Here is a 21,162-nt window from a genome sequence, read left to right on the forward strand (position 1 = left end):
AATTTAGACAGGATCCAATTAACCTACCAGCATGTCTTTGGAGTGTGGGAGGAAACCGGAGTACCCGGAGGAAACCCACGCAAGCACAGGGAGAACATGCAAACTCCATGCAGGAGGCGCCATGGTCAGGAATCAAACCCATGACCCATTTACTGCAAGGCAGACATGCTAACCACTAAGCCACTTTGCCGCCCAATTATGAGACCGTCTGGTGCAGGAAAATCCACATGAATGAACATTCTAGCTGGATACAGTGGAATGACTACTGAAATCCTGTTGGAATGGAAAGCTGAGGGAGCTATGAACATTCAAGAAGATGTCCTGTTATAAATTGCAAGATGACATTTTATTACCAGGTTTAACAGTCAAGGAAGCCACGATGGTCTCTACCAACTTGAAACTCCTTGAGAAGATGGATGTGAAAAGAAAGCTGATTAATGAGATTTGGACATCCCTGGGTCTTCTTGAATGCTGGGGAATTGTTGCCAGAATGTCTGGGGTGGGGATTTCCTGTGACTGACAGTCATACTGATAAGACTTGTCTAGGTGCCTAGCTGTTAGATTACTTTTTAATTAGATCACTGTTCGTTGTTAATTGGATTGCCGTTTGAAGTTTGCATTGTTCATGTGGTGACTGCCCCTATTTTTGAAGTGTATAAAAACCTATATTTTTGTTCAATAAAGTTGTTCCTTTAGTTTTTACTTCAACATCTTGTCTGTGTATGATGCTTGGGGTAAAGGGCTAGTATTAGCTGTCTACTGGAAGGGTTTGGAAGGCAGGAAGCACTGTTTGGCGGAGGCTCCCAAGCGGGGTGCCAGGTGGTCCATCACAGAGCTTTTTTTGTCTGCCTTGAGCCACCTGTATATGCTATGGCCCTCCTTTTCAAGCAAATGTTAGTAAGTTGTAAGGTTTAGAACACTGAACCTGGTTTCACACTGCCTCTCTACAGTTTTTGATGTCATTGGTTGTCAGGACGGCTGTGGCTAGGTCGCAATGGTGCCCAATGAAAACCTTTGGCTTTGCTTAACTAAAAGCAGGCTTGTTCCACCCGCTGGCTTGTATACAAGTTTTGGGCAGTTTTTAGACATTTTACCAAGGCACCCCTGAAGAAACTTCATACACCCTGGTTGAGAAAGGCTGGTCTAAGCCCATCTAACTGACAATAACAAGCCCACGTTTGAAACAGCTTCTTTGAGACTGGGTTCACATATATGCGGTGCGGTAGGTCGCATGTGATTCGCACAGGAACATTTTGTATGGCTCTAATCGCACCGTACCCGCACCAAAAACCTGCAGGACCCTTTTTTTGGTCTGCACTAGAATCAGATCGCATGGGTATTCACATCTATGTGATCTGATTCTGCACATCGCGCCACGTTTTGCTGAGCGCTTTCGGGTGTTGTTAACGTACACACCCGCAACGGTTCGCATGAATGGGGTGCGATTCTGATGTGATGCGCAATTATCACAGAAAACACTGCAAATTATGCACCGCATCATTGTGAACCAGGGCTGAAGGTAAACTTATGTAGTTTTTTTAAATTCTATGTTGCTTGTTTATGCCACATCTGTGAACTCTGCTAATATCAAAATGTCACCACAACTAAATATAAACATGTTTTACTCATTATGTTTGAGGCAACCAGAATATCTGGTATCTACCCTACTACAAAAGGTGAGGACAGAAGAGGTGACATCACTGCAGCACTTGAAAGAAACCACTGATGAAATACTGTACATGTGTGCACTGTATACAGTAGATGGAAATGTATATAAATGAATCATAAGAAGTTACAACAATAGGTATTCATACATACAGGAATGAAGTTTGAACCCAGGAAAATGCCATCACTCTTCAGTGCCTACCATCCCATCCCAATATACTACGTGGACCTTAAAGCTTCTATTTGAGGTAAAGAGCTAGTTTGTGATGTTAAAGTGGTTGTAAAGTCACATTATGAACTTACTGTCATCCCCTATAATAAGGCTTACCTGTAGGTACTGTAATTATCTTCTAAACATGCACCGTTTAGGAAATATTTACTTGTGAAGCCACCGGTGACATCACCGACACATGCACTCTGAAAGAATGGCATACCCTTGCTGTTTCTACAGAGCTCTGTGCCCTAAACAGTGACTCTCGCTCCAATTCAAAGGACTGAATCCTGTGAACCTAAAAGGAAGACTGGGTAACAATGGAAGCCCTGTCTGCAGTGACAGCGCACCACTGGAGGACTAAGTTTGATGGTAAGTGTAACGGAACCGGACCCCGACCGCGCAAGGGTATTTCCGTTAGACTCCCGCTTCCCTGTCCGAACACAGATCCCCAGACACCACCGCTGATCATACAGGAAATAGACAGCACCAGACTCTCTAAAGACAGGAAGTAAACTGCTTTATTTTTACACAAACAAACACAAGACATATACACAGGGTGGGGAAATACAACCAGGAACAGGAAACACATCAGCAGGCCATCCCATCAGGAGGGAAGGGATGCCTGAAACAACCCCCACCAAACCAAGACACACAATAGAACAATGGGATACACCATGTGGCAGTAGACAATAGGGGAACACATGCATCCCATAATAGTTTGCTGGCCAGCAAGACACAATAGAACAATGGGGCAACCACCTGGCAGTGAACAATGGACAACCCCCACACCCAACCTATACATGTCCACACAATATCCAGACAGAGCACCCTGCGACCCTAACAGGCACAGGGTGCCTTTACACATAACAGGAATTTTGGGAGATGATACAGAGGTCCCCCCCATCCCCAAAAGTCACTCCCATCACATATCTCCCCTTTCGGCAGGAGACTAACGCAGGAGTAAATCCCAGACGGATGGACTCCGAAGTTAGTCTGTACTTCCAGTCCCCCAATGCCAGCACCCACACAGTACCCCAACCAAATTGTCCCACACAAAGCATTACTCACCCAGCCAACCTCTGCCTCTCTCGTGGACCATACCCGCCGTTGGGGAGAAGTACGGACTGGTTCTTCTCCCTGAAGTCCTCTCAGCCACTGGAGAGATGACAGGGTGGCTGGGCCGGCTCCATCAGGCTGTGGGGGATCTGGGCCGACTGCCCAGCATCCCTGGGGTATCCAGGTGGTGACTGTAGTCTCATCCACTTTGACTTGATGGACATCCCCCAGTGTTTGCAAAGTAAGGCTGACATCCTCTTGTCCCAATGCCAGACTCTCTTCTGGGGTTGTGTCAGTGGAGACCGAAGTCCCATCCACGGACATCAGCTCAAGCTGCTGTTGTGAGGTGCCGATTGCATCCTCTTCCTGTAGCTCCTGTGGTGCTAATTGTTGTGGGCAGAGGTCAACCACGCCATTCCCTGATGCCAGCTCTTCTGCGGAAGGCGTGGCGGCTGGTTCGTCCTCAACAGAAAAGTCAATCAAATCCCCAGTCTCTGGAACTGGTGTCTGGGGATAGGGGTTCACCATCTCCTGTCCGTGAAACTCAGAAGATGTTACCAGTGCTGGGCAGAGTTCAGTAATGTTTGGCCCTGTTGCCAGCTCTTCTGCTGGTTCCTCCTCAGCAAAGAAGTCTGTCAAACCCCCAGTCTCTGAAATTTCCACTGCCAATTCTTGGGCATGCTGCCGAACATGTTTTAGCAGTTGCCTGTATGCCCTTTCCAGATGCAGCTCTTTCTTCAGCAGGTATCCCAGATCTGGTTCAAGCTCTGAGACCCCTGTGAGACCGAACATAGCTTCTATGCCTTCTCGCAACTCCTCCAGGGTAGGTTCTCCTTCATCGCCAAACACAAAATGATCTGTAAGGCTCTCCCACAGCTATCCAAGCCCACCAAAGTCATGTCCCTCAGGAGAGCACTCTGTTGTCACCCCTAAATATTCCTGCTCTGCATACCATTGCAGAGCCCGATATCTGTTGTCCAGCTCTATCTCCTGCTGGACCAGCCTGTCCAACTCAGTCACCCATTGCCCCTGGGGTCGCTCTCCCAGGAATGGCATCCGTAACTTCCGATGGTGATGATAGCACTTGCCCTTGTCCATACCAGCAGGCTGGAGGGCTCCTCTCCAAAGGACCTCCCAAATCCGCTGCCTGAGCTCCAGGTACTGATCTGTAGATACAGTCCTGGGGTATGTTGCAAGAACAGTCTGCAGCAGCCCTGGGAACTCTGATGCCAGGTCCATATCTCCACTGGGGTGACTGACGTCTCCTTTCCTGATCTTTAATCCCAGTGGTGGTTTGGACATGTTCACAGCTTGGAAGCACAATCCCACCGCTTGCCACCAATGTAACGGAACCAGATCCCCGACCACGCTAGGGTATTTCCGTTAGACCCCCTGCTTCCCTGTCCGAGCACAGATCCCCGGACACCACCAGACTCTCTTAAAACAGGAAGTAAACTGCTTTATTTTTACACAAACACAAGATATATACACAGGGCGGGCAAATACAACCAGGAACAGGAAACACATCAGCAGGCCATCCCATCAGGAGGTTAGGGCTGCCGGAAACACCCCCCACCAAACCAAGACACACAATAGAACAATGGGATACACCACCTGGCAGTAGCCAATAGGGGAATACATTCATCCCATAATAGTCTGCTGGCCAGCAAGACACAATAGAACAATGGGGCAACCATGTGGCAGTGAACAATGGACAACCCCCACACCCAACCTATACATGTCCACACAATATCCGGACAGAGCACCCTGAGACCCTAACAGGCAGGTTTAGATTTACCAAAAACCATATAATATGAGGTCAAACCTAAACAACACTTTCAATTGTATCCAATTAGGCAGGCCCTTGCACTACACAGTTAAAGGTAAATCTAAAGGAAATTGGGCAGAAATTGGACAGAAAATTATATAGTGTATGGCCAGCCTTAGGCAGGGGTGCTCAACCTGTGCCCTGCAACCTCAAACCAGGGAAGTGCATGCAAGGCAGCAACTCATTGATCGTGATCTGGGCTTGTCGACTCGCCATCCCTGAGCATCAGAGTGCGTTGAGCTGACAACGGAAGAAGTAAGCGGCCGCAGAGGGAGCACGAGCCACATAAGCCGATACAGTAAACCAAAACAACATTTCTTTTAAAAGCAGCTCCAGTTTAACTCTGGTCAAAACTTTTATTTTCCTATGCAGTGGGGCTGTGCCCTCACTGCATGAGTTAAGTGTTTGTTTCTGTACAGAGGCTCAAGGAAAAGCGGATTCCTCTGATTCTCCAGAGAACCGTGCTCCCCCATGTCCAGTGGTGGACTGTTCCTGCCACTCTCAAAGCTGGAGCTGGCCTATGGACGTGATGACGTCAGGAACAGCCCATTCACAAAACTACTAGCGCACGGGGAGGGCAGGAGCAGCGGGGACTGGTCTTGCGCTCGAAGGATCGGTGGATTAGGCAAGTATATCTTTGCTTTATAGTACACAGCCACACTCATGGGAAAATAACAATTTTGCATGGAATTCTTCTTTAAAGCATTTATGATTATCACCAAGAACAAATCTTTCAATGCCAATTGAATCTTTTAATAGTAAATTCAAAGGATATTACTAAGCAGCAATAACAACCGTCAGCAATGCTCTTCATCAGTTAAAAGCAAGAATATTTCTTTGCAGCGTACCCTTGTATTTCTTAAACTTAAAAATTAAAGCCACGAAATCCTAACTCATTGGGTGTTACTACTAATAATATATACTGTATTCTATAGTCCACCAATTGTATCCTGTGTTTTTGGAGATCCAGCATCTTCTTAGTTTGTGAAGAAATTACAGTGTTCCTATATTTGGCTGCACTACTGTCCTCAAAATTTCTTAAAATTGCATTGCAGTCCTGCTCTGGACTGCTGTTAAATGTACCCCTCCCCCATCCCTTCCAACTGCATGCACTATATGCTTGTTTAGCTAGAAGGGAAAGGAATAGGTATAAATGCACACTTTACTTCTTGCTTTCACAGGCTTTCTCCTGTTCATGCGACTGGTCCTTCAAAGCCGCTTCACTTCAAAGCTTGGCTGCAGCTGTCATATGTCATCATGTACAATACAGGACCAGCAGTCCTGCACAGGAGCGGACTGACAACTCATGGGGCCCCCGGGCAATAGGGGATCATGGGGCCCGTGTCCTTGCCCAAACTCAAAAAAGCCTATGAAAAAGGTACCAGGGGCATCTCATGGGGCCCCCTACTGACCCCGGGCAGTGCCCAAGTTTCCCAATGGTCAGTCCGCCCCTGGTCCTGCATTGTACAGGAGGATAAAAGGTTCTGCCCACAACCCAGGAGTTTCGGACAAAGGAGAACAAGGTGTTCTTTTCCCCTCTAGTGAAATGAGCCTTTAACCCATGCATTGCAGGAGTTCATTTAGAAATAGAAATGAGCTGGTATTTAAATTAAAGGCATTACAAGTTATAGTGACTGGGTAAACTAAAGACAGGGGATGTAAGATATTATACCTAATTGGTTCCAAAGGTTGAAGGTTTTTTACCTCCAAGCATGAAGGTAAAATACCTTCCGTGAGAAGCTTCCCCCTCAGCCCCCCCACCCCAATACTTACCTGAGCCCAATCACAATCCAGCACTGTGCACAAGAACATCGGCTCTCCCAGGTCTCTCCCTCCTCAGTGGCTGAGATACAGCAGTAGGAGCCATTGCCTCTCGCTGCTGTCAATCACAGCCACTGAGGACGGAGTAAGGGGCAGTAAGGTGTCACACACTGTGTATTTGTATGAAAAAGTATCCTGTTCTCTTTGTATTGCTTCCTTTGTGTGAAATCCCTGGCAGGAGAGCACAGGTAATAAAGTTGATAAAGAGAAGAAGTTTTATACATTTTTAAATAGTCAAAATATTTAAATCTAAGTAGGCGAACAAGTAAGTAATATAAATGCCTAAGTGCAACAAAGTGCATCTATCAAGATAAAAATATGTATGCCGTCATTACCAATTTCAGGTTATTTCAAATGAAGCCATAGAAGGATAAATACAGCCAGGAGGCTAGCAAACAAAAAAAAAAAATGGTGACAGTGCTCATATTTCTAGTACAACAGGTTTGCTTCAAGCTTACCATACACATTACATCTCCTTTAGATCTACTAACAACTACGTAGTGCAAGGGCTTGCCCGGCAGATACAAATTAAATGAAGAGTTTTGGTAAATCTAAAGCATAATGTATATTCAGATTGTAATGTGTATAGTGTGCTTTAACCACAAGCCTACTGGGCACTTTTACCCCCTTCCTGCCCAGGCCAATTTTCAGCTTTCAGCGTTGTCCCACTTTGAATGACAGACAATTACGTGGTCATGCAACACTGTACCCATATGATATTTTTATCATTTTGTTTACACAAATAGAGCTTTCTTTTGGTGGTATTTAATAACCACTGAGTGTTTTATTTTTTGCACTATAAACAAAAATAAACAAAAAAAAGAACAAAAAAATTTGAAAAGTTTTTGTTTTATATTATATATATTATATATTTATATTATAAAATTTTGCAAACAGGTAATTTTTCTCCTTCACTGATGTGCGTTGATGAGCCTGCACTGATAGACAGCACTGATAGGCTACAGCTGGCACTAGTGGGCATTAATGAGGCACTGATGATGCTGCAATGATAGGCGGCGCTAACTGATCAGTGCCGATCTGCTCTGTGACAGCTGCCAGTTATTGGCAGTACTTTCCTCATGACAGCATGAGGAAAGTGCTGCTGATAACCGACAACTGTATTTACTTGGTGATCTGGTGTGCTGTGATTGGCCTTTTACCTCATCATGCGATTAGCTGTGTCTGTAGGACACAGTGATCACAGAGATCACAGTGTGCGCACTGCGTGGGAGGGAACGTTCTGGGAGGACATCATATGATGCCCCCCCAGAACTGGACAACCGCGCTGTAGCCGTCATTAGGTTATAGAACAGTAAGAATGTGGTTAAAATGACACTAAAGCTTCGGGTTTTTTTTGTTTTTTTTTTAAATAACAAACATGTCTATGCTTACCTGCTCTGTGCAGTGATTTTGCACAGAGCAGCCCTGATCTTCTTTCTGGGTCCCCGCTGACGCTCCTGGCTCCTCCCCCTCAAGCAGTGCCCCCAGGGAAAGGTAAAACATTTGTGTATAGATTAAAAACTATGAATACTTCCCCCCCCCCCCCCTTTTTTATAAGTGATCACATACCCTCTCAGCTACATAGAGAGGTGGGGGAGGAGAAACAGGTGTACACTGATCATTAGAGGGGAGCACACTGAGTTCTTACACAGCTACAGCACTGACCATGCTGTGCTACCATGCCTAATGTGGTCAGTTCTTAATAGGAAAGCAGTGGGACTGGCAGGAACACCAGGGATTTCACACAAAGAAATAAGACCAGGATGCTTTATCATAAAAATACGTGGTACAGCAGGCACACATCAGGAATATGAAATGTTGGGGTTTCTAATTCTTTAAACCTTAACTACAGGTAGATATAAAATAACAAATTCTGTAGACATGCATGCATCTTTAAATGTATTTAAAAAAGTAAACCCCAACAGGAGTTCTAACCCTTCCCCACTCTATCCAAAACTACAAAAAAGGTTTTTGCTTGACCCACACTTTAACCTTCAATACAGCTTTCAGGTAATTGAATAAACAACTAATATTTCAAGTATGGTGACCCTTATACCAAACAGAACATATTATGTACCAAGAGAAGCGGGCTTAAAAACAAGGTTGGGAGTATTAAAGAGATACATTTAAAAAATTGGCAACGATATCTGTACAAATGAGTTATCATCACATGTTTTAAAACCACTAGAACATTACTCATAGAAACAAGTAAAAGAGCTTTTCTTTGTATAGTTAACCTTATGGTGAAGGTGACTTACAACATATTTTAGAAAACTGCACTAAAACCGTTAACATTCTGGACTAAAATACACTCCAAAACTCAAGTGAACCTGTCACATACCTAACCAATTTAGACGGAGCATAATAAAAAAAATACATATAGGCAGAGGTCACAATGATTGAAAAGGAGATGTTAGTTTAAAAGCCTCCTTATTGTTTTTTTTCAGTATGTATGTACATTATATATATATATATATATATACCCTCACCTTGTAAAACAACCCATTGAGAACAGACATATCTCCCAGCACCCCCCTCCCTTTTATATAAATGATCACATGCCCTCTGTTCTCAGCTGCATAAGGAGCTCAGGGAGGAGAAATTGCAGCATGCTGGCCTTCCCAGTGAATGGCTGTGCAAGGGGGAGCATGTGAGCAGAAGTTGTTCATTGGAGGAGAACAGGCTGAGTTCTCAGTACAGCCAGAAAACTGACTATGCTGTGCTCTAGTGACCAGCATGGTCAGTTTTATACTGGAAAGCAGAGGGACTAGCAGGAATACCAGGGATTTCACACAAAGGAAGCAATACAAAGAGAACAGAATACTTTTTCATACAAGTACATTGTACAGCAGGCACATATCAGGAATATGAAATGTTCGGTTTACACATTCCTTATTGCAGTGAGTACCTTCACTGCACAATAGGAAGGCTTGGTTGGCAGACAGGGCAAAGCTTGACTTTTTACAGGGATACTCCAGATTCACATAAAATGTAAGCAGCCTACTTATACATCAAATTATTTAGACATAGTTTTTAACCTCTGCTTAATTTTAGCCCATTATGCAACAAATACCCTAAAGCTTTATGCATACATGAGTATGAATTTATGCTGCAAATATTCTGCCAGAAAAAATGCCTCTAATGTTGCCTTTACAGGCACATGATGTTTAGAAGAGTATGAGCACAAACTCAATCTATTGGCTAGAATATTAATTTATTCTAGTCACTAGAATAAATGAACATAAGCGCACAATTTTTTTTATGCCTCTAAACACTGCTCTTGAAAAACGCCTGGTGTGCATAGCCACATAGGCTAACAATGAACGGAGTTTAAAGGCATTAAAAAAAAAAAGAAAATGCTGAACACCTGAAAAATTTTCCTCCCATATGCATGAGGCCTTAGTATGATACTCTGAATTTATTACATTAGGAAACTGCAAAACTGGACACGTTTTCAATGGCAATGAGTTGTTGGGAATTTTTAGTAGAAGTTTCTGTTTTTCAACAGATGAAAATGTCCCCATCCTGGTTATTAGTATGAAATTATTCATTCTATCCAAATGGAACATGTAGGAAGTTCCAAAACCTTTGTAAATCAACTTGAAGCACACACGTGGTATAGGGCGGAAGTGATGTCAGCTTGGGGGTGGACTGCCTATACATCTCCTCCGGCCCTGTGAGCACCCCAAGTGCCCATGGTTTTCCATCATCGCCAGGTCCTGTGGGACGGGGACACTATGACCGTACAGATGTTAATTTGACATGCGAGATATGTATGTTTAACATGTGAGTTGTAATAACATTTTTAAAGAAACTGTTTGCCCATTGCTGCACTTTGGCACTGTCTTTCTATTCTGGGTTCACACAGGAGCGGTGGAGGAAAGCGCATGCGATTGAGACAGAAATTGCACTGCATTCCTGTTCAAACTGCATGTGAATCTTTGCAGTGCGATTTGCACCCAATCATTTTGTACTGGCTCAAATCGCACTGCAAAGACATCGGTGAGTGCTTGACCGAAAGTATCGAAACTCGTACACGCCAGCTAAAAAACAGGTATTGGTGCAACCCTAGTTATAAAATCATACCTGCTGCAGCTGGTAGTTCCACTAGGAGGAAGAAGAGGATAGGCAGGCAGGCTGCTTCACATAACGACATCTTCAGCTGCTGGCCGGCCTATGGGAAGAGGGCCAGCACCAAATATCAGGGATGCTAGGCAGGTCTCTCTGAAACATAATGAAGGTGGGAGTATCACAGACGCAGAGGGGCAGGACAGAGACCCAGAGGGTGGGCGGCAGCGGGTATATTAAACCCCTTGCCGCCCACCTACAGCCATTGTACTGTGAGCGGGCAGCAGCTCAAGGCCGGGCGATGTACTGATGCGTTGTGACCCTTCTTCCAGGTTTAGAGAGCGCGTGCACGCCCCTTTCTGATTTGTGTTGTAATTGGACACAGCACGAGCTTGGCAGCTGATTTCAGCCAATGATTTTGGCTGAAGTCAGCTGATCAGCTGTGTCCAATCACACACAGAACTCTGTACAGGGAACAGCGATTTGGCTGGAGAACAAACAGCCATACAGAAAAGTAAAAGCAACACACATTAAACATTGTTAGGCACATAGTTAACCCTTTGATTACACCTGGTTGTTAACCCTTTCCCAGCCAGTGTCATCAGTACAGTGACAGTATTAGCTCTGATCACTGTATTGAAGATCGTTCACACCCTGGTGCAGAGAAGTCAGTTTTTCTGCCCACAATCTGCAAGGGCACAATTAAATCAATTGTTCTCTATGTGCCTGGTCACACTGAACACTAGTATTCCATGCAAATTTTTTACTACGAAGGAATCTGCAGTGTGAATAAAAGTAATTGAAGCATACATGAAAACTTATGTAAACGGATGTCTCTGCAAGTAAAATCTGCACATCAGTTTCCATCAGTTTTTCTGCACATATGGTGTGAACAAGGCCTCAGTGTCACTATTGATGTCAGTCATTTAGTGCACCTTCCAGCTAGCGCTAGTTTGCCCTCCACCCCATCACAGCCTCACTATAAGTCGCTGATCACCACTAATACCAGTAAAGTGTCATAGCTACGTAAATTTCAGTATATATACACCATAGTTTGTAGACGCTATAACTTTTGCATAGACCAGTTAACCCCCCTGGCGGTATGATTCCTTCCGATTTTTTGTGCTGAAAGCGGTACCATTTTTTCGCATGGAAATAGTTTTTTATTGTAGGCTGTAATTTTTAGGAAAATTTCCCCACAAATCATTATCACTCAATTCTCTAAGTGGTTCTGATTTACTATCGCTGTTCTCTAGCCGGTCTAAAACCGCTTTTGACGTAAAGGGACGCTTTTTGGACGCCATGGACTTTTCTAAGTTTCCAGGCAGAAAGAACAGACAAAATGCAGGCAGGGCACAGGACAAAGCACTAAGGACAATATGTATGTGAAATGGGATGAAACAGCAATGTTTTACTATTTAAAATTGAAAAATAAAAAAAAATGACATTTTTTAAATTTTTTAAATTTCCCGCCGCCGGCGGCGCCCGTACGTCCCGTCGTCACGGGGACCGGAACACAGAAGCCGGATGCCGGCATCGGCCGGAGGAGATGGCCGGGGACGCTGCAGGGGACACATCGTGGGAACGAAGGACAAGGTAAGTGCTGCAGGGACCCCCAGAGCAGCGCCGCATGGTAAGCCCGAGTGTAGCTCGGGGTTACCGCTTGTGGTATAGAAATTCTACCCCGAGCTACACTCGGGAAAACCGCCAGGGAGGTTAATATACACTTATTGAGATTTGTTATTACCAAAAGACATGTAGCAGAATACATTTTAATTTAATTTTATGAATATTTTTTTTTTCATTTGATATGTTTTATAACAGAGAGTAGAATACATTGGGTTTTTTTTTATTTATATCACAAAAAAATAATTGAATAAAACAGTGTTGATCAAATAACCATCATAAAAAAGCTCTATTTTGGTAAACAAAAATGATAAAACTGTAGCGCAGTGCTGAATAGCAAAAAATGCCCTGATCATAGAGGAGATAAAACCTTCTGGAACTCAAGTGGTTAAAGCATATTTATTGTCAAAATGTAACATTATATATTCATTACCACATTTGTGACTCTGTAAAGGTCCCCGCACATTTACTTCCTTGAATCCTGTGACACATATTCACTATGTCCCGTGAGTAGGCATTGTTGTGTCACACATTTCACAGAGCCTGCTTTCTGAACTACAGAGTTGCTGAGAGGAGGAGTTTCAGGAGGCATAGTCAGAACAGGGATCACTGCTTACAGGCAGTCAGGTATCATGGGACATGGTAGTCCTTAGAGATTGGAAGTCTTGGCATAATCACATACAATACAGGGACATTAACCCTGTATTGTATGCAGGGGATGGAGTGTGACCAGACACGGCTTACAGGGGATCTGCGGGGAACTGGTTGTAGCAGTGGTGGGAGCCTTGTGATGCAATGAGTAAGGTAGGCATTTTCTCCTTAATCGTCTGCCCCTACATAAAACAAGCATTTAATTCATGCAGTGCAGGAGAGGCCCACTGCAAAGGTGTACCTTGGGGTATGTCTCTTCCCTCCAATCAGCTCTCAGATCACTGAGCTCTGCAGAGTGTAACTTCAGCTCTCCAGCAAGCTTTATAAATTCAGCTATTTGAACGGATGTAGAGAAGACTGTAGATTAATAGGTACAACTTATGTAAGAGTAGAAGTATTTGTTTAATCTCTGTATCACCTAAGGTCAGTCACTTCACTGGGCATATGCAGGGGTTTATCACTTTAAAGTGGTTCTAAAGGCAGCATCCCCCCAATACTTACATTAACCATCCAGCAATGTGCACAAGAGCCTCGACTGTCTGGGGGCTATCCCTCCTCAATGGCTGTCATACACAGCCAATAAGCCAATGAGGAGAAATAGGGGGAGGGGCCAAGCCGCGGCTGTGTGTGTGTGAATGGACATGCAGAGCAGTGGCTAAGGAGCGAGCCTGCTTGGGTGCACCCAGAGCAAGCAACTTGGAGGGGCCAGGAGCGCCGCTGGGGGGACCCGAGAAGAGGAGGATCGGGGCCGCTCTGTGAAAAACCACTGCACACAGCAGGTATGACATGTTTATTAAACAAAAAAAACTGCCTTTAAAATCACTATAAAGTGATTCTAAAGACTTACATTATAAAAACAAACAAAAAACGTCTATATGTACCTGCTGTGTGCGGTGGTTTTGCACAGAGCAACCTGGATTCTCCTCTTCTTGGGTTCCCTCCCAGCACCCCCCCCTTCCTGTCGGGTGCCCCCACAGCAAGCAGCTTGCTATGGGGGCACCCGAGCATGCGCACTTCCCAGCTGCTGCTTTGTGTGTCCATTCACACACAGAGCTGCAGCTTGGCCCTGCCCCTTCTCATTGGTTGTTATTGAAAGCAGTGGGAGCCATTGCCTCCTGCTGCTGTCTCAGCCAATGAGGAGGGGGATTTCTGGGATAGAGACTCCAGTGCACTGGATTGAGAGGGGGCTTAGGGACGGCTGGGGGAATGCTGCACAGAGAAGGTTTTTTGCATTAAATGCATGCATGCATGAAAGTAAAAAACTTGAGCCTTTACAACCACTTTAAGGTAAAACTCCTTGTACCTTTACAACCACCTTAACCTCTTCACGCCGACAGGACGCAACTATGCGGCCTCTAGGCGGCTGGGCCTTGACACTGAGCGGCCACATATTTACGTACTATTTGTAAACATGTGCTGACATCGTGTGCCCTGCACGCTCTCAGCATTTGTCAGTGTCCCACGGAAAGGTCCCGATCTCTCCTTGCAATCAGGACCTTTCTGATCATGTGACTGCTAATCCAGGTGGTCACATGACCCTAATCCCCACCCGGCCTTCTGGCATCAGAAACACCTTAAAGGGCCAGAAGGCGTCGGCGCGAAGGGGTTAATTATGGGCAGCACAGTGGCTAAATGGTTAGCACTTCCGCCTGGCAGTACTAGGGTCGTTGGTTCAAATCCCAACCACAGCACCACCTGCCTGGAGTTTGTATGTTCTCCCTGTGCCTGCGTGGGTTTCCTCCAGGTACTCTGGTTTCCTCCCACACTCCAAACACATGCTGGGAGGTTAACTGGCTCCTGTCTAAATTGGCCCTAGTATGTGTATGTATGAATGTGAGTTAGGGACCTTAGATTGTATACATCTTGAGGGTTAGGGATTGATGTGAATGTACAATATATATGTAAAAGCGCTGCGTAAATTGATGGCGCTATATAAGTACCTGAAATAAATAATGCCTACATGCTGGCCATATGTTTTGCTGGGTGGCTGGTGTCTAGGGTCACATGACCCTACACCCCACCACATCAGAAACCCTTTAAAGGGACTGGAGGGACCAGCGAGAAGGGGTTAATGCCTACATGCTGGCCATGTTTTGCTGGGTGGCTGGTGTTTAGGGTCACATTACCCTAAACCCCCCCCCCCCCTGCATCAGAAACCCTTTAAAGGGCCAGGAGGCACCAGCATGAAGGGGTTAATGCTGGGCAGCTAGAGTATATGCGCTACAGCACCAAGACTGAGGATTGGTAGCCAGTGGGACCGACTTCTGATCATCTGGCCACTGTCACAGTGGCCTCACGCTTTGCTCATCCTTTCTGCCCCCCTGGGCGTTCAGAACAGTTTGAAGTTATGGGGTTCAATCAGTCCTTTTAAAAATGTAAACATGATGTTTTCCCTATTATTCTATTCTCTAAGATTTGTCTGTGTTGTGTTTTGTAAATGACTATTAAAGAAAAAAAAATAAACACATGAAAACCTGTCCTTGTCCTCCATTTATTGGACATGTTTACTATGTAAAGCTGTGCCTGTGAGGAGGTGAGGCTATGAAGTGGCAGTGTGCTTTGCTCCCCTCCTCCACCACTGATAGCAGGCTGAGCTGATCCAGAGTGCAGGCCGTCGGGGGAGCAGTGCTGGGCCCCTGGATCACTGATGGATGTCAGTGTGCTCCAGCCACACATCCCAGCACTCTGCTTCCCAACACACAACAAGTCTATGACAACAAAGCAAACTTTCCCAGCAGCATCCGGGTCTCTCCTCCTCCTCCCATTAACCTGTCCAATGCTGGAGGCCCTGGAAAGAATAGGATTCCCCTGTAGTGTCCCCACCCTGATTCCACATGAAGGTGATCCCCCCACCTTCCAGGAACCCAGCCCGGAGAGAAGGCTCAGCTGCTGCCAGAAGCCAAGCCTCACCCTGCAATCTGTGCACCACTCAGCCCCCTCCTTGGGACTGTCTTATATAAGGCTGCTCTTACCTGGGGGCTGTCTAACAAAGCCTCCTCCAACAGCAGCTTATCCACAGCAGGCATGTCGTCCTCCACAGACAGGGCAGGTACTGAATTATTTAGCTGGATTCAATTAGCACCCCCTCCTCCAGCTCCTCTTCCAGCTCCCTCACACGTCCTGAGCCGTCGCTGCAGCTGGTGGCCGCTAGTGGTCAGCAGAGAGCGCCCAGTCAGGACAGCTTGCCTAGGGTGTCACTGAGACAATACAGTTCAATACAAGAGGGATAGGAGGGCCCTGATCCTTGGAGCTTACAATCTAAGAGGGAGGGGCTAGTGGTACAAAAAGGTAATAACTGTGGGGGATGAACTGATAGGAGAAATAGAAGATTCGGTATTATTATACAGGATTTATATAGCACCAACAGTTTGCTCAGCACTTTACAATATAAAGGGAGACAATACAGCAACAATACAGTTCAATACAAGAGGGATAGGAGGGCCCTGATCCTTGGAGCTTACAATCTAAGAGGGAGGGGCTAGTGGTACAAAAGGTAATAACTGTGGGAGATGAACTGATAGGAGAAATAGAAGATTTGGTATTATTATTAATATACAGGATTTATATAGCACCAACAGTTTTCTAAGCACTTTACAATATAATGGGAGACAATACAGTTCAATACAAGAGGGTTAGGAGGGCCCTGATCCTTGGAGCTTACAATCTAAGAGGGAGGGGCTGGTTGTACAAAAGGTAATAACTGTGGGGATGAACTGATAGGAGAAATAAAAGATTCTCTATTATTATTAATATGCAGGATTTATATAGCACCAACAGTTTTCTCAGCGCTTTACAATATAAAGGGAGACAATACAGCAACAATACAGTTCAGTACAAGAGGGATAGGAGGGGCCTGGTCCTTGGAGCTTACAATCTAGTGACATAGGACACACTTATCACCCAGTGTCACCTTATTAGCGGGTGGACACTGAAGGTACGACGCGTTGGGAAGATTGACTTCAGACACCTTCCCCTAACTTCTGTGCTATACTGTGGATCATGCAAAGGCTTGAGGCTTCTCTAAGTCTAGGTTCACATCTATGCGTTTTATGTTGTGTTTTATAGAAACGCCCAGCAGTCCATTTCACATGATTTCCTATGGGACAGGTTCACATTTCCGTGTTTGCGCCCGGTGCGTTTTTTGGAAAGGGTTAGGTACTTTTTTAAACGCAAAATATTGCATTTTTTTGGTTCAATAGACTTCATTGGAAATGCTGCAGAAATGCATGTAGTGCGTTTTTGGTGCATTTTGCGTTTTAATCTGCCCAGCAACAAGTTGAAACAAAAAAACATAAACCACATCAAATCCACATGTGCAAAACGCACCGCAAAAAAGCACTGCAGAAACAGGTCAAACGCAAACTGCATAGGTGGGAACCTAGACTAAGGGCCAGTTCACACTACATGCATTTCAGTTGCTTATGTTCTGCATCCAAAATGCACAGAAAGTAGGTTATATGGTTGTCAATGTCATAGTTCACATCAGTGCTTACAGTTCCAGTGCTTTCTGGATGCAGAAAAAAAAAGGTAGAACAATCTGCACAGAACTGCACGTATCAAAAACACCCCGTAACACACCAAAAACATACTGGAACACACATGTCCCTATTTAAATTGAAGAAAAAGGGGGAAAATGAACTGTAACGCATCAAAAATGCACTGGAATGCGCCAAAAAGCATCAAAAGCGTGCAAGCAGAAACATATTCACAATGCATCTGGACTGCGTTTCTATAGTGTGAACCAACCCTTAATGGGTTTTAGAGCCCAACTCCTAGACATTGGAAAAAAAAAGTAGTGTGGCACTGCAAGAGTTAAAGTGAAACTGCACTGTATCTGAGCACCACAAATCAAAAATGCTATATAATTTATTTTTAATATTCAAAGCAAGCTCATGCATCCATTTATGTCTCCATGCTTGATTTTGCTGAGAAATCAGTTTGAATAACATCTCCTGGCATTTCTGGCAGTGGCCATCTTGAGTAAGGGCAGATGATTCATGTAGCAGTTACTTCCTGGAATCTATCTGTCCTTAGCTCAGGCACTGGCTAAGCTGAGAACCCTCCATCCCTTCCTGAAGCCTGCTAGGATATATGACATTATTTACCTAGACATGGAAAAGCAGGAACTAACTGAAGAAACCTAAATTAAAAAAAATGAAAACAAGTAAATATGATATACTTTCCTATCTATTTACTAATGCCAGCAGTATAAGGATTAGCAATAGCCCATGTAGATTGAGAGAGTGAAGTTCTGCTTTAATACAAATGCAGCCCAGATTCATTTCTTATGCGTGTTTTTAATTTGTTTTTGACACATTTCGGTGCATTTTTTTATGCATTCTGGTTCTTTTTTCCCCTTTTTTTCTTAAACTTTAATAAAGGCATGTGTGGTCTGGTGCATTCTGGTACGTTTTTGATGCATTTTACTGCGTTCCTGTACAGTTCAGTGCAGAAAAAATGCAGCATGTTCTACTTTTTTGTTCCTGGAACTGACTACACTGGTGTGAACTGTACCACTGGAAACCATGTAACCTACTATCAATGCATTTTTGATACAGAATGCATGTCGTGTGAACTGGCTCTAAATGCTTGTTATGCCTGGCAGTACTAGGGTCATTGGTTCAAATCCCAACCATGGCACCACCTGCCTGGAGTTTGCATGTTCTCCCTTTGCCTGTGTGGGTTTCCTCCAGGTACTCTGGTTTCCTGCCACACTCCGAAGCCATGCTGGTAGGTGAATTGGCTCCTGTCTAAATTGGCCCTAGTATGTGTATGTATGAATGTGAGTTAGGGACCTTAGATTGTACACCCCTTGAGGGTTAGGGACAGATGTAAATGTACAATATACAGTATATGTAAAGCACTACATAAAACTGACAGCACAATATAAGTACCTGTAATAAATAAATAAATGTCTTGGGGGAGGGGGGGAGTAAAGGAACTTACATTATTACTTTCCCCATCCCCTGCCCTGCCCTCTTCTCACAGAAGCTCTGTGGGCCATCCTTTTGGTGTCATCACATACAATGCAGAGCTATGAAAGTGGTTCTAAAGGTTCCACCATAGCAAGCTTATCGGTTTATATTTAATAAACTACCGTATTTTTTGCTCCATAAGACGCACTTTTTTCCCCCAAAAAAAGGGGGAAAATGTCAGTGCGTCTTATGGAGCGGCCGGTCCGGTATTTCCACCGCCGCCGTGTCAGAATACCGGGCCGGCTGCTCAGCTCTGCAGCGGGACCTTACCTGTTCCTCTATCCAGCGGCGCGCTGTCTTCCCGGCTTCTGTAGTGTGGGCGCTCGGCTTGACAGCCGGGTTCCAAGTGCGCATGCGCAAGAAGCAGTGCGCTTTGTGAATGGTAAGGGGGCACCTGGGACACATGACAGGTCCCAGAAGCCGCCGGACCAATCACAAAGCGCAGCGCTTCTCGCTCATGCGCACTGGGCACCCGGCTGTCAAGCCGAGCGCCCACACTACAGAAGCCGGGAAGACAGTGCGCCGCTGGATAGAGGAACAGGTAAGGTCCCGCTGCAGAGCGGACACTAACCAAAGAACAACTCCGCGGAAGTAAGAGCGGGTACCTGTCAAATTCAGGTACCCGCTCCCCCCCCCCTCCCCAAAGGTCAGCAGTCATCCCTGTACTGTGTCTGCAGTCTCTGGTCATCTCCTGTACTGTGTCCACAGTCTCTGGTCATCTCCTCTACTGTGTCCGCAGTCTCTGGTCATCTCCTCTACTGTGTCCGCAGTCTCTGGTCATCTCCTCTACTGTGTCCGCAGCCTCTGGTCATTCCCTGTACTGTGTCCGCAGTCTCTGGTCATCCCCTGTACTGTGTCCGCAGTCTCTGGTCATCCCCTGTACTGTGTCCGCAGTCTCTGGTCATCCCCTGTACTGTGTCCGCAGTCTCTGGTCATCCCCTGTACTGTGTCCGCAGTCTCTGGTCATCCCCTGTACTGTGTCCGCAGTCTCTGGTCATCTCCTGTACTGTGTCCGCAGTCTCTGGTCATCTCCTGTACTATGTCTGCAGTCCATTGGTTCAGAATATTTTTTTTCCTGTTTTCTGCCTCTAAAATCTAGGTGCGTCTTATGGTCAGGTGCGTCTTATGGAGCGAAAAATACGGTAATTACATTTTCATGTTCTGTGTACTGTGGAAGACCAGATATAATGAATTCAGGGTCCTGGGTTTAGTATCCCTTTAATTCCTCCTAAAGCTCATAGAAAGAGAAAGCGCTCACAGTGTAATATGTCAAATCATTTATTGAAGAGGTAAAAGCATCCACTTCCATCACAGCATGTAAACATTGGCTTTACATAGTATAATGCTGTTCCTGTCACTGCCAGGAATGCTCGAAAGCCTGCAGTGAGTTGTGCCCGACGTGGTGACGGTCCCGTCCATCTGACATCTTGCGTTTTAATAGGGACTTTCTCAAAAGTAGTAACATATGTAGCACAATCAACAGTTTTGTGTATAGGTGCCCCTGACACATGCATTTACGTTCGTACGTGCGTGTGTCGGGGTGAGGATTTATTTTTTGGATTTTAGTATTTGGGTTTAACTAATGTTTTACACCTTTTTTATATATTTTTTTTTACTAAACTTTTTTTCTCTATCACATGTTATCCAATACATCTAACTGAATGCAGATCTATTAGATTCTTCCTCAGCCATACGGGCTGTGGACAGTGACATCAGGAGCTAAAGTAACATTTTACATTTAATTTCTGGGTCAGTAACAGAAAGATGACACCTGCTATACTGGTCCTGGGTCCACCAATGGCTGCACAGACAGTGAACAGTATCAAGGGTGAGTGGCAGCAATCCGGCGGCTGCACAGCCACCAGATCACTTCCATCTTACAGCCGACATGTCAGATTTACACACACTCCCCCAAAGTCACCACCGTAGTTTCTACAGCAGTGGCAGTAAAAGTGTTAAAGGAGTTCTATGGTCACAGCTTACATTTTCATTTTATAACATCAGCAATGTAATGTCGATACAAACTATAGTTTTTTTGACAATCCAATATAAGCTTACCTGAAAAATCTCTTTTCATGTTGTGAGTTCTGCCTCTCTCTGGCCGTCTTTCCACAGCTTCCTGGATTCCCTGCATGATTTGCAGATTCTTCTCTGCTGTTTACTTTCCAGTCTAAGGACTACATATCCCATGGTACCTTGCTGTCTGCAAGCTGTGATTTCTGTACTGACTCCACCTCATCTCTGTAGTAGTTCAGAAG

At 45.0% G+C, this 21,162-nt stretch overlaps 1 protein-coding gene across 2 annotated transcripts in view; it reads right to left on the reverse strand.

The window, feature by feature from the left end:
- Positions 1-16,064, reverse strand: part of APPL2 (adaptor protein, phosphotyrosine interacting with PH domain and leucine zipper 2) — a 100,530-nt gene extending 84,466 nt beyond the window's left edge. For both annotated transcript variants that reach the window (XM_089651848.1, XM_089651846.1), the window contains exon 1: positions 15,902-16,064. In XM_089651848.1, coding sequence (XP_089507974.1) covers positions 15,902-15,955 — 54 coding nt within the window. In that variant the 5' untranslated portion in view covers positions 15,956-16,064. The remainder of the gene's footprint in view (positions 1-15,901) is intronic.
- Between the last annotated feature and the right edge of the window lie 5,098 nt (positions 16,065-21,162).

The sequence above is a fragment of the Staurois parvus genome, unplaced genomic scaffold (genome assembly GCF_062004578.1).
Source record: "Staurois parvus isolate SC_StPar_1 unplaced genomic scaffold, SC_StPar_1.0 ptg000025l, whole genome shotgun sequence".
Classification (NCBI taxonomy): domain Eukaryota; kingdom Metazoa; phylum Chordata; class Amphibia; order Anura; family Ranidae; genus Staurois; species Staurois parvus.